Source organism: Camellia sinensis, chromosome 10, assembly GCF_055761805.1.
Source record: "Camellia sinensis isolate YWXY chromosome 10, ASM5576180v1, whole genome shotgun sequence".
Classification (NCBI taxonomy): Eukaryota; Viridiplantae; Streptophyta; class Magnoliopsida; order Ericales; family Theaceae; genus Camellia; species Camellia sinensis.
In genome coordinates this window covers 145,827,501-145,845,367 of record NC_138970.1, presented here as the reverse complement: position 1 = coordinate 145,845,367, position 17,867 = coordinate 145,827,501, and the positions used below count along the sequence as shown (strand labels likewise).

Here is a 17,867-nt window from a genome sequence, read left to right as displayed (position 1 = left end):
TGTTTGTTATATTCAATGATTTTTTTAAAATTTTGTGCACAAAATTTATACTTTTTAAATATATCTAGATTAAATTGATCTAATCTAAATATAATGGTAGAAATAAAAATAAAAAATTATATTCATATATAAAAAATTATACAAAAAATATCATTAAAAGGCAATATGGTCAATTAAAAAATTTGAAGGCATAACGTCAGTCATTTAGAGAACAATTTGTAATGAGATTATAAATCTCAAAAAAGAAAATGTAATTTTTCAAATGTAAGAAGAGATTTGTATTTAAACAGAAACCTGAAGGATGTCAGTGTAATTTATCCTTTTCTTTTAGATTCTCAACTAATAAAAACTCTCAATGAAACTTTTTTTATAAAATAAAACTTAAATGCCACATCCAAATTTTGCTTAAAAAAATGTTCTTCACTATTGTTAGCTAATGGTCTAGCTTTTTTAAGTTTGGGTGATTGGAGTTTTTTTTTCAGTGAAATTAATTTCAAAAAAAATTAAAAATTAAAATTTTTAAAAGTTCATAAAAAATAGAAATAACTAAAATTACTTTTTTAGCCCTTTTTTGTTTTTGGAAATTTCTTTCATACATGGACCAGAAAAGTAATTTTATATAATTATAAAAAAAAATATCACTAAAGACAAACACAAAAAAAAAAAAAGAAAAAAAGAAGGCTTTCTATTAGCAATATGACAAACACCTTCCACCCAAACTGAACCTTAAAAAGAAAAAGAAATGCATGCTGGGAAATTCCACAGAGATGAACTTCAACCAGAGAAGGAAATAATTGTGATGGGCCTGAGGATCAACCATAGCATTCTGCAGCAGGACAATGTAACCACATAGTACATGCACATAGAAAAAAACAAAAAAATGTTGCAAGTAATTGAATATTTGTCCAATTTTGTTGGGTTGAGATACACTTGTGATTGATTTGAATTTAAAATAAATTATATAAAAGATAAAATATAAAAAAGAGCCAAGCAAGTTATTTCCATGATCATATTGTTAACATATAATATACTATACCTTTGTAGCTGTTGTTAACATATAATATACTATACATTTGTAGCTGTAAAGAGAGCTCACCCACTACCACACACCTTCCACCTTCAGCCTTGTAGCTGTAAAGAGAGCTCACCCACTACCTCACACCTTCAACCTTCAGCTTTAACAGAAGCTTTACTGTATTGTCGTATGCTTTGTCTCCTTCTCCTCTCTGTAAAGAGAGAGAGCTCATTCTCTTGTAAATGCACAAATATAATAACAGATAGTGAATATATCAATCTTTCACTCCAGTCTCTCTCTTTTCTCTCTCTCTCCTTACCAATCTTTCATGGTATCAGAGCCCAGTAATACAATTCTGGCATTCTTCAATTTTGGTGCTTAGTCCCGTACACAGTGGAACTACACCAAACAGCTCGGAATCTCCTTACGATTCCAACGGCACCAAGCCCGTCACCAGAAACGCTCTCACGCGCTCTCACGCGCCGCCTCTTTGCTCGGCGCGTCTCTACTTCCGTTGCCACACTCACACGCCCTTTCACGTGCCTTCCACTCTGCCCTTTCATGCGCCGCGCCTGCTACCGTGCACCTGCGTGCGCCATTCGTCTACCGTGAGCCGTGCGTGCGCCGTTCCGCTATTGTGCACCCGCGTGCGCCGTTCTGCTATTATACGACGCACGCCCTCTCTGCTACCGTGCGCCGCACGCCCTCTCTGCTACCGTGCGCCGCACGCCCTCTCTACTAACGTGCGCTGCTGACATCATTTTCCATCCTGCTGACATCATCTCTACACAGCCCACCTTTCCTAGCTATTTTCGGCCTTCCAGACTCACTGGCACACTCTGTTTTACCTAATTTTGCTCCTACAGGTCTATTCCTATCAATTTAGCCCTACTCAACTATTATTATGGATCGTCATGATGCCTCCCATCCCATTTCCGTTATTTTGAATGGTTCCAACTATGTTCTATGGGCCCAAGCCATGTCTTCCTTCCTCAAAGGAAAGAAGCTCTGGCGAATTATCACCGGGGACATGACCCAACCGATGAAAGACACTGCTGAAACCACTGTTTCTCCTGCTACTCCTACATATGAAGATCGTCTTGAGGAATGGGACAGTAAGAATTACCAAATCATTACCTGGTTTCGAAATACTTCTGTTACGTCTATCAGTCTTCAGTTTGGTCGCTTTCAGCTTGACTCTGTCACTACTCCTGCAAAAGACATCTGGGATTTTTTGAAAGAACGATACCAGACCACTGGTCTTGCTCATCAATATCAACTTCAGAGCCAACTTCATCGGATGCGCCAAGAATCTAGTCAGTCCATCAATGACTTCCTTTCTCAAATGTACTCTGTTTGGGACCAACTTGCTTTTTCCGAACAGACTTGGCCTCACCGAGAAGATGCTGTTTTATTTACTGCTTATCGTAATCAGCAAAGGTTGGTGCACTTTCTCATGGCTCTCACTTCATCCTTTGAGCCCGTACGTGCCTCTCTTCTTCATCGTCATCCCTTGCCCACTCTGGAACAAGCTATTTCTGAGTTGTTATCAGAGGAGACTCGTCTTGGTACTCTCCAAACTCATCATGTGGACTCTGTTCTTGCCACTCCTCCGTACCGGCCATCATTCACCCAGCGGACCACTGCCTGCCTCTACTGTCAGAATCGGGGCCTTCCTTCCACACATCTCCTGGTCAATTGCCCCGTCAGAACCTGCCGACACTGCAACAAACTTAGTCCTGGTCATCTGCAACAGGATTGTTTTCGCAATCCCTCCCGCTCATCCTCCAACAGCCACTCTTCTCGCGGTGGTTCTCCTCGGGGGAGCTTTCATCGTTCCCGGAATCAGTCTCATTCTGGGACTCAGTCTCATCACACTGCTGCTGCTGCCGCTGAGGGTTTCTCCGAGTCTCCTGCTCCGTCTACCCCTCTCTTTTCTCCAACGGATGTCGAGGCCATGTTCAAACACCTTCTCCCTCCAACTGGTACACCTCCTCATACTGCTTTGTCTGTAATTCCAGGTAACTCTTCTTGGTATTTTGACTCTGCCTGTTGTAATCATATGACCTCCAGTTTAACTATATTTTCTTCCATCTCTTCATCTCCTCATATTCCCTCAATTTAAACTGCTGATGGTTCTCTCATGACTGTCCGTCATATTGGTACTATTTCCACATCTTCTTTATCTTTACCTCAAGTTTATCATATCCCTGCTCTCACTTTAAACCTTATCTCCATTGGTCAACTATGTGAACTTGGTCTAACTGTCACCTTTTCTGCTACTCATTATTTGGTGCAGGACCCTCAGACGAGGCAGACTATTGGGATCGGCCGTAAGCACGGACGTCTCTATGAGCTCATTCACCTTCATGTTCCTGACTCTCCTCAGATCGCTGCTCCTGCATCTGCTTCCTCATTATCTCATTTTCATCTTTGGCATTGTCGCTTAGGGCATATTTTTATTAATCGCTTAAAGTCTTTGGTTTCTAGTGGACAATTGGGTCATGTAATTCCAGATACTTTCGATTGTATACCCTGTCAACTTGCCAAACAACCTGCTTTATCATTCAATAAAAGTACTTCTGTTTCCTATGCACCTTTTGATCTTATACATTCGGATATTTGGGGCCCCTCCCTTACTACTACTATGGGGGGATCTCGTTATTTTGTTGTTTTTATTGATGATTTTTCCCGGTTTACTTGGATTTTTCTCATGAAAACTCGGTCTGAACTCAAAACCCTTTATTATCGATTTGCCCAAATGATCCACACCCAATTTTCCAAATCCATCAAACTTTTTCGCTCTGATAATGCTATGGAATATCGGGATTCAGATTTTCTTTCTTTTCTTCAGCGTCATGGTACACTGCCTCATCGTTCCTGTGCTAGCACGTCCCAGCAAAATGGCCGTGCTGAACGGAAACATAGGTATATTCTTGACACTACTCGCACTCTCCTTCTCTCTTTTTCCTGCCCTGAAAGCTTTTGGGGGGAAGCTGTCCTCACTGCTGTCTACACTATCAATTGTGCTCCTACCCCTGTCATCCATAATCAAACTCCCTTTGAACGTTTGCATGGCACTCCCCCTCCCTATACTAATCTTCGGGTTTTTGGCTCTGCCTACTTTGTTCTCCTTCAATCTCATGAACACACCAAGCTTGAACCTCGTTCTCGTCTTTGTTGTTTTCTTGGGTATGGAATTGAACATAAAGGTTTTCGCTGTTGGGACCCTCTCTCTCAACGTCTTCGTATCTCCCGCCATGTCGTTTTTTGAGAGCACCAAATGTTTTCCTCCCTATCCTCCTTTCACTTACCTGCACTTTCCACTAATGTACTCTTTACTAATCCTTCCATAGATCTCTTCTCTGATGATTTTGATACAGGTTCCTCCTTCATTGAGACGCCTTTGCTCACTCTTGCTCCCGACCAGACTGCTCTTCCTGAAGGTCCACCTCTCCCTGCACCACCTTCTTCTCCCCCGGTTCTTCCTCCCACCGATCCTCCTACGGGTTGACCACACCGGGTAACTCAACCCCCTATCCACCTTCGTGATTATATTGTTGGGTCTGCTGCCTTTTCTACTTATGAACCTACCTCCTATCGTGAGGCTTGTACTAATCCTCTTTGGCAGCAAGCTATGACTGATGAACTTCAAGCATTGGACAAAACTTATACTTGGGATCTTGTTGATCTTCCTCCTGGCAAAACTGCGATTGGCTGCAAATGGGTTTACAAAATCAAGACTCATTCTGATGGCTCTATTGAACGCTACAAAGCTCGTCTTGTTGCCAAGGGTTTTAACCAGGAATATGGGATTGATTATGAGGAAACCTTCTCCCATGTTGCTAGGCTTACCTCTGTTCGCAGTTTACTGGCTGTTGCTGCTGCTCGCCACTGAGAGCTCTTTCAAATGGATGTCAAAAATGCTTTCCTCAATGGTAATCTTCTTAAGGAGGTCTACATGCAACCTCCACCTAGGTCTACTTTTCCCCCTCATAAGGTTTGCAAACTACAGCGTGCCCTCTATGGCCTCAAGCAAGCACCCCGCGCTTGGTTTGCTAAGTTCAGTTCTACCATTCATGACTTCGGGTTCACCTCTAGCTCCTATGACTCTGCTCTTTTTATACAGACTACTCCTCATGGTACCACTCTTCTCCTTCTGTATGTGGATGATATGATTATCACTGGTAATGATGCAGCTGGTATTCTCCACCTTAAACGTTTCCTCCACCGTCAGTTTGAGATGAAGGACCTCGGTACTCTTAACTACTTTTTAGGCCTTGAAGTCTCTCATGATTCTACTGGCTCTTATTTATCTCAGGCCAAATATGCATCCGATCTTCTGGCTCGTGCTGGTCTTACCGATTGCAAAACTGCATCTACTCCAGTTGATCCTCAGATTCGTCTCACTCCTCTCGATGGGGCTCTCCTTAATGATGCTACTCTTTATCGCCAGCTCGTCGGTAGTCTTGTCTATTTCACAGTGACTCGTCCTGACATTGCCTATGCTGTTCACATTGTTAGTCAGTACATGTCGGCTCCTCGTACTCCCCACTATACTGCTCTACTCCACATCCTTCGATACCTCAAAGGCACTCTGTTCCATGGCCTTCACTACTCTGCTTCCTCCTCTCTTGAACTGCGTGCCTTTTCTGATGCTGATTGGGCTGGGGATCCTACAGATCGACGCTCCACCACGGGATTCTGTTTCTTCTTAGGGGATTCTCTTCTTACTTGGCGTAGCAAGAAACAATCCCTCACTGCCCGTTCTAGCACCGAAGCTGAATACCGAGCTCTTGTCGATACTACTCAGGAAATTCTCTGGCTTCGCTGGCTCCTCACTGATATGGGTGTTTCCTTTTCTGGCGCTACCTCTCTTTATTGTGACAATCAGAGTGCCATTCAGATTGCTCACAATGATGTTTTTCATGATCCCACCAAGCATATTGAGATTGATTGTCATTTCATTCGACAGCATGTTACACGTGGTACTGTTCATCTTCTCCCTATTGCTTCTGCCGATCAACCTGCTGATATTTTCACCAAGGCTCATCCTCTTGGGCGCTTCCGTGATCTTGTTTTCAAACTCAACTTGGTCGATGCCTACCCTCCTTGAGTTTGCGTGGGGCTGTTAACATATAATATACTATACCTTTGTAGCTGTTGTTAACATATAATATACTATACATTTGTAGCTGTAAAGAGAGCTCACCCACTACCATACACCTTCCACCTTCAGTCTTGTAGCTGTAAAGAGAGCTCACCCACTACCTCACACCTTCAACCTTCAGCTTTAACAGAAGCTTTACTGTATTGTCGTATGCTTTGTCTCCTTCTCCTCTCTATAAAGCGAGAGAGCTCATTCTCTTGTAAATGCACAAATATAATAACAGATAGTGAATATATCAATCTTTCACACCAGTCTCTCTCTTTTCTCTCTCTCTCCTTACCAATCTTTCACATACAATGCATGCTGTGAAATAAGACTATGCTAAAGATCCGTAGATGTATAGCAGCACTTAAAAAGAAAAAAGAAAAAAAAACAACAATTAATGTTCTCTGCTAAGGCTCGGTTAAGTCTTGAACCTTCGCACTGATCAAGCCAACTTTGCTCTTTGCAAGGTGGGCGCACTTGAAATTGGAATCCAGTCACTAATTTTGCCAAAAAACGGGATTCAATCAAGCTCACCTATGCAAATAAAAAAATTTAAAAAGATTACTTGGTTAGTCAATTGTGGGAGAAAGCAAAAAAGATAAATTGGTTGGCCAATTATTTCAACTAAAAGATTTTCATGATGCAGATGTTGAATTTGTATTCTGTTTTACAATAGGAACTCTCATTTACTACTCTCTTAATGATAGGTGTAAATGATTCAAACACCTCTTTAAGTTCTCTGAAAAAGATGACATACTGGTTTTCTAAAATCTAGAGGTTAATCATGTCTATAAATCACACAATTGACATAATTACACTAACTTCTCTTTTATTAAGACTACAAAGCGGCTGAAACTAATGCAAATAGTAGAGGAATCTACTTCGTTTAAGAATAATATGGATTCTACTGAAATAGTTAATCAATAATCAGTTTTTAATTCCAATCTATTTCAAACGCTAGAATCATAGAGATTTAAAATCACATTCACATTCTCCCACAAGATATTTTTGGACCCGCCCCAACCTCCAGGTGCTGCTTGCAATATAATCAAACTTAAAGGTGGCAAGTGTAATTTACCAAAAAAAGGGATCACTAATCAATCTTTAGATTTTTCACACCATTCAAGTTCTCATTTAGCAAACTAACAGCTCAATCAAACCAAGGTTATACACAACTACAGTATTTTGGGGAGCTAAAACTTGAAATGGTATACAGGCACACCTTGAAATCGGATTTCAAGAATATTAATGATGTCTGTGACGATCCTTGTCCCTTGAATAAGACTAGCCATGGTATTCACGATCTGCAGAAGAAATATTGGCAGAAGCTAGAATTCAGTTCTTTACTAAGAAAAATATATACCAAGCATACTATTAGAATCAACATTTGAAGAAAAATAGAATGCCAACCTCGAGATGAATGATGCTTCGATTTATCTGAATGCCCTCCTGCATTTATAAAGATGATAGATCAGATATACTACTTCCATTGAAAGAAAGTAGCACCCAAAAAATAATGTAAAATAGAATTGTAACTGCAGGGATTTGGTGATGACCTAAAAAGCACAGACATGTGACACGACAGATATACAAATTTTCAAAAAATACACGATAACATGCAGGGGACACGTGCAAAACATATAATTTTATAGGGTTAATTACATGGACCTCCCCTGACCTCAGGAAGGGAGATTAGTGTAATTTCATAAACTAGAAAAGAGGTATGTGTAATTAGCCCAATTTTATATATTTATTTTATGTCAAAAATTTAATCTCATCAAATTTATCAATGATAGGTATTTTACTTGATAAAAATAAATTAGAATATGGTACATCATGTTTCCCTAACGTGTCCAACTAGAAAAGGAAAAAAAATAAAAAAATTGGGGCAATTCCTCTAGCGTGTCCAACACACGTCTTGGGTGTGTCCGTGGAGGTGTCCATGCTTCAAGCGTGATGACTGTCAAGAATTCATAAACTAACCTGAATCCTTTCCTTTGTCCTTAGAACGGTGACCTCTGTCCTTGACTTTCTCTCTTTCCCTTTCAATGTCCTCTCGCTCTCGTTCCCTGTCAGAATCCCTTCCTCTATCACGGTCCCGTTAGTCTATCCTTCTCCCTTTCCCTGTCCCTGTCCCTCTCCTTCTCCTTTTCCCTGTCCCTGTCCCTCTCCCTATCCCAATCCCTCTTCTTGTTCCTTTCCCCACTTGCGTCCATCTTACGCTCAGATTTCAATTTGGATACAGGTTCCTGCCTCAACAGGCACGCTTTTAGAATCATCACCACTCTTCTTAGACTCTTCAACTTGTCAAGTGCTGCTTTTATCAGTGCACCCTTGGACCCACCAGATTCCAGATTAGCTGTGGCCGGAGCTGCCTTGGGAGTACTGGTATCATTATTTGCAGGTGGGACACTTAGTGAACCTTCCTAAGCAAAAGAGGAATGAGGAAAAATCAAATCACTAACCAAGCTTCCTAAAGAAGAAATGAAGTTTACTGATTCCCACTTTTGAGTTTTTCTTTGTTCTCCTGAGAAATTAAATAAAACCCATCCCATTCATTAATGACATGCAGTAAGTAGTGATAAAGTTGACAAATAGTGACGGAGCCAGGATTTTGGCTAGGGGCAACATTAAATTGAAGCCTTGGCATGATTTATCACAATCCAACTGAACCCAATTTTCATTTGGTGGTAGAATGACTAAAGATCAACGTGATTCCAAAGTTATATTTTAGAGTTGTTCTTGAGTTAACAAATCATTTTTCCTTTTTGAAATTCTTTTATTATTAATTTAATTTTTTGTTCAATTTCTAAACATGATAATCATCATAATTTAAAACGCAATCACACGTCCGTAAAAAATAAAGATAAAATTACATCAAGACGCGCGCACACAGAGACAAAATTTATAAGAAAAATTTAATGTAGAAAAATTAAACATTTAAAGTGGCAAGTGCAAAGATTTTGTTGGAAAGGACAAGTAAACAAAATAGGAGGTAGAAAGATTGAAGCGACATATTTGGAACTTCAAAAAAGCAAATTGAAAAACATTTTTAATTCAGTGTAAAAGTATAATTTTCAAAAAAATGAAGGGCACGCAATATGTGGCTCTGCCAATGTTGGCAACCATTACAGCTGTACAAAATATAACAAAGGAAATTGCACCACCACAGAAGAAACTTTTCTTTTTATTAACTTTTTCTCCTCTACAAATGGATGCAAGCACACTGGGCTAGAGTGCGAGTGTGTGAGTGAGAGAGAGAGACAGAGAGAGAGAGAGAGAGAGAATGAGAATTCACCTTTGGAACTGGCTGAGATGGTGAATCCCACGATTTATTAGACGTTGTAAATGAATCCCCATCCTTACAGACAGGTATATGTTTTTCCTTAGGAAGGCTGTAAAGATGGGCGAGAACTCTACAAACCTCATAAATCCCAGATTTATCTGCATCAAATGCTTTCCACCACGGTGGATTCTCAGGAAGGGGTACTTGGAATCTACGAGCAGCAGCATATACAACCCCACAGGCCACAACCTCACTCTTGAACCGCACACACAAAGTCATACGCAAACTGATCAAGGAAAAGGATAGTCAATGAAGAAGCACCTAAACAAACGAGTGCTAACAGGTATAGTAGGAATAACAAGAATAATTTTTCTGTTCTTTGGCAAGTAGCCATATGAACAAAATAATGCACCATCAAAAATAAATAATGAACCATTTCTCATTTATAATTGCCTTATTCAACAACTTCACATTAAGGACATGTTATTCTGTCTCATCCTTTCACCTTTTAAATCTACTTTTGGTGCTAAAATTTGCTGTGTAGAATTTTCAGTTCTAAAAAACAGCCGCTAAGCTTTCACTCCTTGTAGTTTTAAGCAACCCCTATCAATAATCACATGTGCCTATCTGTCCAAGAACCTCAATGGAAAAACAAATTAACATAATTTTTTCTCTAAAACAGTGATAGTATATAAACAAGCAGATAAAAAGTGTTTTTATACAAAGCTGGGGTTCAAAACCAAAACAAAACTTGCTTGCTTATGCACAAGCACAAACAAATCCAGCCAAAATGTCAAAGGTATACAGAAAAGCCAAATGGTGAGAAATCATCAATACATGATAGAGATGAATAAATAAGCATATCAAATTCCACATTGTAAAAAATTGACCACTATCCATGGTTGGTAGGATGTTGGGAGCATCATCCTAAGTATAGACCTATCATTTCACATTATTTTCACAAAGTAGTTCCCTTATACTCAAATTCAAGCATGCACCATAAGTTAGTCTTTGTTAAACCACAAAACATGTTAATTTTAGAATTACATGTTAAATTCAAGTATTCAACTATTGCTGAGAGCTATACAGTTTTTGGAAAATAAATAAACCAATCTAATGGGACAAAAAATATTGAAAACAGTTCATCATCAACATCAAGGCTCAACAAGAAGCAAGTCAAAAGGATTGTAACAAAACTTCTAAGTAGAAAAGCAAACTCAGGAACTTATAAAAGCCACAGACTTTACCCCATGCATCAAGTCAGATTTATTAGGGTTGCGTTTAAAGCTGCCAAGTTAAATGATTGAACCATCAAACTGAAATAGGTACAAAAAAATTATATTAATAATTCAGAGCTACCTGTCATTTGCAAGATTCCAAGCTTCTTGTCTCAGTTCTGGGGGTGTCTCAAGGGCTGCAAGGTAGTTTGATATAAATTTATGAGGATGTTTGTCATGGCAGATGAAACCCATCTCCTTCAGAAGATGCCTCTCTGTTCTATTCAGGTCCATTTTCAACTCTGCATATTTCTGTAAACAGGCAAAACTCAATTCCAAAGATAACAACTTGCTTTGAGAAGAAGACGCATCAGGCTCTGTGACTGACTGGGTCTTCCAAAACTAAATATTTAATTCTCAAAAAAACAATAAAATCAAAGATAGAGAAAAAAAAAATTGGATACCTTTCACGAAGATCTACGTGACCAGGCGATTAAGGACAAAGAAGAAGCAGATGGGCGAATTGCAGAGTTGGAGAAGTCATTGGCAGAAGAGAGGGCCAAAATGGCTTTTGAGAGGGCGGCATGCCCCGACTTATGCGTGGCGATTGTAGAGCAATTTAAGGAGTCTGTCGAATTCCAGATGGCCATTGATGCCGCGGTCGCTAGAAGTATAATTTAACAGTTATACCAAATAGGTGAACAGTTTTTTATTAAAGTTATAATTTATAATCTGTTAACTTATAAATTATAATCTGTTTTAACAGTTGCACCAAACAGCCCCTATATATAGTGTGACTTGGACATAATTAACAACACTAACCCTTTGCAGCATCAGGAAGACAGCTTTCAATTGGTTGCTCAGGATTGTCCTAAGATTAAGAGGAGGATTTCAATTACAACTGAAAATAAGTTGAGAAGCTAAAAATTATATAACTAGACAAATGCCAATACCACAACCACAACACAACAAACTTCAAGGCTGATTGATTCGCAAGTTTGTGTGCACGTGTCAACATACGTTGGGGACATTAGAAATGATTGTTTGTTGAAAGTTTTTTTTTTTATTTTCATTTAAAAATTTACTCATATTTTTCTGTATAATTTATTTTTCTTGCTGTTATTAATCTAACCAGTAAATCAGAAATGAAATCTCTTATAATTTATTTTTCATTTTTTATTTTTGTATTCCTCCATTTTTGTTATTTGTGCTTTGCTGCTGTCAATTTACCTTTACCTTTATTAACCTAACCAGTTAGGTCTATTATTAATTCAAGGGTTGAGTTGAGTGCATCAGCCTGCCAATTCACCTTTAAAAATCTTCAATGCCCCTTCTTTGATGATCTTCTATCATGATATATATATATATATACACATGTGTCAATTCGGTTGAAGATTATATTCTAGCAATATATATTTATAAGCTTAATAATCAATACAAAAAAAGTCTATTATAGGGGGGGATCTCATAATGAGTAAAAATAATAAATATTTATTTTTGAATAAAAATTGACCTTCTAACTTTTCAATTTAAATTTTTAGAAATCTATATATATATATGAAAAATAGTCTTTTTAAGAACAATGATTGTGAAAATTCTAAACTCTCAAACTAATTTTGTTAATTTGTTAATTTTTGAAGAAATAATAAAAAAAAAATCCATTGGTTAGTTTCTTAAGTAAAAAATCCAAAAACAAAAAAAGTTCTAATTATCTACAATTTTGAATTTTAAAAATTCAAAACAATATGATAAGTCACCCCCACACTTTTCAAAAAATAATATTGATCAAAACAATTCAAATAAAAAATAAATAAAGACACTAATTATCTATGATTTTGAATTTCAAAATTCAAAATAATATAGTAAGTCACCTTCATCCTACTCTCACCTTTTTCGAAAATAATATAAATTTTAAATTTTAAAACTCAATCAAATTAAAATTTTAATACAATTCTCTCTTTAAAATACTCAATATTTGATCTTTTTTCCAGTCCGGCCAACTCCTCTCTAAATGTAATGATGCCATGGTTATTCTCTCTCTTTACCAATAATCCAAACTTATTTCAAGTTTATTTGTTTGTGATTTTTTTTTTGTAAATTTTTATTTTCGTGTGAGTATTTTTTTTTCTCTATATAACTTTTTTTTTTCCAATGTATTTTTTTTCCAACTAAATTCATAATAAATATATATCCGTTAACTATCTTTGTTTTGGGAGTTGATTTGAAGTTTTTTTTTTTTTTTTGGTGGATGTTTGTGTATTTCTTATATTGCTGTTATTATTTCTTTTGATATATGTGAATTGATAATATAGTTATGATTTTTTTTTTTTTTTTATAGAATAAGGCATCTTATATTGTTCTTTATGATTTGGCCATTTTTTAAATTTCTTAAACAAAATTTTCAAATTTTTATTTGTAAAAAATTAAAAACATTTAATTGACTTGCCATCAATAAATAAAATTTTAAATAATGAACACTATTCCATAATTTATGGATTTAAAAAAAAAAATGTAACACCCATATATGGAATAAGAAAACCTAAAATCACACATTTTTTTTATTTTCCATTTTTAACTCTTTAAAACTCTAACCGTATTTTTTTATTTCCACAACATTGTCTTTTTAGATTTACAAAGATAAAAAATTAGACTGGAGTTACATAATTGTTAGTGGAGGTGGTGAGCATAGCAACAACAATGGTGATGATGACTTTGGCTAAAGCATTGTTTGGGTGGATTTTGAAAATGTGAATATTAAAAAAATAGTAGATAGTTTCGGTAATGAATTGATTTAGAAAACTAATGTGTGATTAAGATTAAGTGTGAATTTTACCATATAAAAATTGAATATAAATCATATATTGTTTTCTATATATAATTTTGGGTACCTTTGTATAACTATAAAAAATTATTGTAATCATATGTTACTTATCATTTGATATATTATTATTGTATTATCGTAATGGATTTTATTATTAATGTCTATTATCAATGCAGTGGTGAGACGTCAAATAATAAATAAAAATATGTTTTGTTGTTATTATTATTGATAATATATTTCTTTATTTTCCCTTTTACAATGTTCAAAAAATTAATTTATATTTATTGTTAGTTTTTATAGATGAGAAGTCAAAAATAAATTTTAACCAAATTTAAGTTATAACTAATTTGAGATTGAAAAGGAAATTTCAAAAGAAATTATAATTATATATAATATTAAAATATTTTTTTAAAAAAATACAAACAAAAATTGGAACTATAAATTAAAATTATTAAACAACCTAATTCTATGAAAAAATTTAAATGAAAAATTGATCAAATTTGAATTTATAATTATTAAACATTTTTAATAAGCCATTAATTTTTTATTTAGGTTATAGCCTGATCTCGTCTTAAATAGTTTTTCAAATATAAATATATCTTAATATTGATACAATCAATATTAGACATATTTTAAAAAAGATAAATTATATCGATAGTCCCCGCATTTGCTCTTGTGTCAATTTAATCTCTGTAATTTAGGGATGACAATGGATAATCTGCCCTGTGAGTATCCATGGAGACCCAACCCAAATGCATGGGTTTTCCCATTTTTTCTTATCCATTGGGTAGGGTAGGTGATATTCTTTGAATATCCACAGGGGATGGGTTGGGGATGGATACCCACTAATTTCCCCATATGTTTTTTTTTTTTTTTTTTTTTTAAAGATTCACAACCAAAACTAATATACATTCAATCTTTTTTCTTTTATTTATTTATTTATTTATTTCAGGTTCACAACCAACTTCTTCTTCTTCTTCTTCTTCTTCTTCTTCTTCTTCTTCTTCTTTTTTTTTTTTTTTTTTTTTTTTTTTTTTTTAAATCCACAACCAAAGCTAAATATACCTCTAATCTTTTTTATTATTATTATTTTTTATTTTTAAGGTTCACAACCATTTTTTTTTTAATTTTTAAGATTCACAAGCAAAGCTAAATATATATTCAACCTTTTTATTTTATTTTTTTATTGTTATTTTTTATTTTTTAAGGTTTACAATCATTTTTTTTTAAGATTCACAACCAAAGCTAAATATACATTCAATCTTATTTTATTTTATTTGGCTCAACAATAAAATCAAATACACTTTAATTAATATTGTCACATTATTCTTGTCAAATTTTATGCATATCTAGAATTTTTTTAATTTATTTAAAAAAATTAAGGATATTGTCTAGTGCATGTTTCGGTTTGCTTTTCTATGTTATTTTATTTTGTTATGTATTGTAATTTTTAGAATGGTTTGCTTGTTCTAAAATTTCAATTAACGAGTATGAATCTATTTGTTTTATGTTATTACACAATTTATATATATATATATATATATATATATATATATATGAATGTATTTGAAAATAGAAAAATTGTAGAGAATCGAAACAAGCATGAGTCGTGATTGGTTAGAAAGGATGGGTACAAAGATTTATGTGCTGGAAAAACAAAAAGAGGATACAAAGTCTTACTAAATAATTTTTTTTAAATAAAAGAATTTTTCTTAGTTATGAACAGATTTAACTGAAATCAGCCTGTTTCCCAATGTTATGCTTCATTTATTTAGATAGAAAATATTTTTTAATGAAAAATATTTTTATAAAAAAATTAAAAATACATTTTTTTATATTTGGTGGTGGTGGTGATGAAACGAAGGTGAAAATAGAGATTGTGACATAGTGGTGGGGTGATGGCGGTAGTGATGGTAGTGGCTATGGTGATGGTAGTGGCTGTGGTGAAGGTGAGAATAGTGGTGATGGTGTTGCGAAATTAGTAAAAATTTAATTGAAAAAATATTTTTTGTTTTTTAAAAGTAACAAACAACAAAATTCGTGGGGGACTAAAGAAAAAAGATGGAGGATGGATTGGGTGTGGTAAGGCATAGATATCTTAAAATAAGTGGTTCAGATTTGTTAAAAGGTATAATTAGATTTTGGATAAATTAAAATGAATGGTTCAAATTTGCTAAGAGAAAGATGGTTTAATGTCTAACAGGTTCTTTCACATTTTATTTCTTCAAACAGGCTCTTATAACATTGTAAACAGGTTCTTATAACATGTAGGGGAAAAGAGTGAGAGAGAGAGAGAGATGGTTGTAATTTTTTTTTGGGGTTTTTTTTTTAAGGTCCTTGATATTATGATTTTATAGCATAAAGGACATCAAATATTTTTATGATGTCTAAGGTCCATCAACAATATTTTCATAATGTCTAAGGTCCCTCAACCTTGATCCAGAGAAATTTCAGTCAAGAGAAAATTGGTCCAGAGAAATTTCAATCCAGAGAAAATTGGTGCAGAGAAATTTCAGTCCAGAGAAAATTGGTCCAGAGAAATTTCAGTCCAAATTTCTCTGGAAAATCTAATTATTCTCAGAAAATTTTCAGATCTGCTGCTACTTTTAGCATGCAAAATGCCCATGATTTTATTTGATATTGATTAGTACTCTTTCTCTCTTGCAGTTTTTCCCCCTTGTCTTAAGTTTATGTCCAGAGAAAATCTGTTGGTTTTATAGGAAATCAAAAAACTAAGGATAATGAAAGAAGCTAATTTTTGAGACTGCAGAATGTTACTGAGAACAAGATCATCTTGTTCAAATGGTAAGCTAACATAGATCGAATGCGATGAATCGGATACCCATGTTTCGGCCATAGATTCTTCTCATCAAGATCCGCGGGGACAATGTCGGTCACCTGCACAAGCGAGCTCCGGTGCTCACTCGTGGGTTTGACCCCTGTATTCATTCCATTGAGAAGCTTCAGCAGAACTCCAGGGGCTAATGTTGCCATGGTCGGTTTTGAGTTAAACCCAGAAACAATTGAGTGATAATGACAGTAACAGAAAAGAAAAAAATCCCCCAAATTGAGGTGTGAAATCAAGAATTCAATCAAGATTCGATGTGAAATGGGATAAAGTAAAAAGAAACCCAGAAAAGTAAGAGCTAAAAAGCTTATGAATTTCAACTCCAAACAACTACAATATCAAGAAAGAAGAAAAGATTGGATCAAAGAGTCAAAGGGGTAAAATCTCAAGAGAAATTTTGTACTTGAGAGACCGAACTAGGGTTTCAGTTGCTGAAGCATCTCTCAGTGCTTGAAGGGCAATCTTTTGTGCTGTTTCCCTTCAACACAGCTGAGAAGAAAAGCTCGACTCCACCACCGAGTTTGCGGAATGCAAGAGTGGCAATTTCTCTCAACATGGGTGGAGATGCACAAAATTCATCAAACTCAAGGGTGACTTCACAATCAGAGTCGTCCCAATCTGCTAGTTTGCCCTCCAATGACAACAACACTAGTTTGGCCCTGAATTTACCCGAAAAACTAAGCATTCTGGGCAATGGCTGGAGGAAGTTGAGGAAGCAGCTTATGATGCGGCTGATCTATTGGATTTGATGATAGCAAACAATAATTTTTGCAAAACCTTGTTATCCGGAAGCTTAATTCTATCACCTGTGTCTAATTTGTTGGGTATGGGGGTGAGGGACCTTAGACTACAAAAGAATATATTGTGGATCTAATCCATTACTAAAAGGTGGATAGGGACCTTAGATCGATTTTCCCTTTTTTTTTAATCTTCCACGTTCTTTCACATTTTTTTTTAATTACTAAAACTTATTTGATTGTCTCAAAATTATATATTTGATTATTATAAAACAAACTTTTTAATTAATTAATTAATGTGTATTTGATTTTGTTGTTGAACCAAATAAAATAAATAAGATTGAATGTATATTTAGCTTTTGTTGTGAACCTAAAAAAAATAAAAAAATAAGTTGTTAACATTAAATATATTAAAAAAGAAATAAAAAAGATTGAAGGTATATTTAGCTAAAACCTTAAAAAAAAAAAAAAAGAAGTTGTTAACATTAAATATATTAAAAAAGAAAGAAAAAAGATTGAAGGTATATTTAACTTTTGTTGTGAATCTTACAAAAAAAAAAAAAAAAAAAATTGTTAACATTAAATATATTTAAAAAGAAAGAAAAAAGATTGAAGGTACATTTAACTTTTGTTGTGAACCTTAAAAAAAAAAAAAAAAAAAAAAAAAAAAAGGTTGTTAACATTAAATATATTTAAAAAGAAAGAAAAAAAAATTGAAGGTATATTTAGTTTTTGTTGTAAACCTTAAAATAAAAAAATAAAAAAATTGTTGTTAACATTAAATATAT

At 35.0% G+C, this 17,867-nt stretch overlaps 1 protein-coding gene across 10 annotated transcripts in view; it reads right to left on the bottom strand.

Annotated features, from left to right (window-relative positions):
• Positions 1–655: 655 nt before the first annotated feature.
• LOC114298689 (cyclin-L1-1-like) overlaps positions 656–17,867 on the bottom strand; it is an 18,489-nt gene continuing 1,277 nt past the window's right edge. The window contains exons 2-8 of one of the 10 annotated variants that reach the window (XR_014342704.1): positions 11,138–11,544; positions 10,816–10,985; positions 9,469–9,742; positions 8,154–8,596; positions 7,581–7,619; positions 7,393–7,474; positions 811–826 (exon numbers count right to left, since the gene is read on the bottom strand). Coding sequence is in view for 6 of the 10 variants with exons in the window: in XM_082892529.1 (XP_082748655.1) it covers positions 7,364–7,498; positions 7,581–7,619; positions 9,469–9,742; positions 10,816–10,967 (600 nt within the window). In the remaining 4 variants the exon portion in view is untranslated. Of the gene's footprint in view, positions 827–6,475; positions 6,705–7,072; positions 7,499–7,580; positions 7,620–8,153; positions 8,597–9,468; positions 9,743–10,815; positions 10,986–11,137; positions 11,545–17,867 lie in introns of those variants that run through there. The other 9 variants (XR_014342703.1, XM_082892531.1, XM_082892534.1 and 6 more) reach the window with 9 other exon arrangements.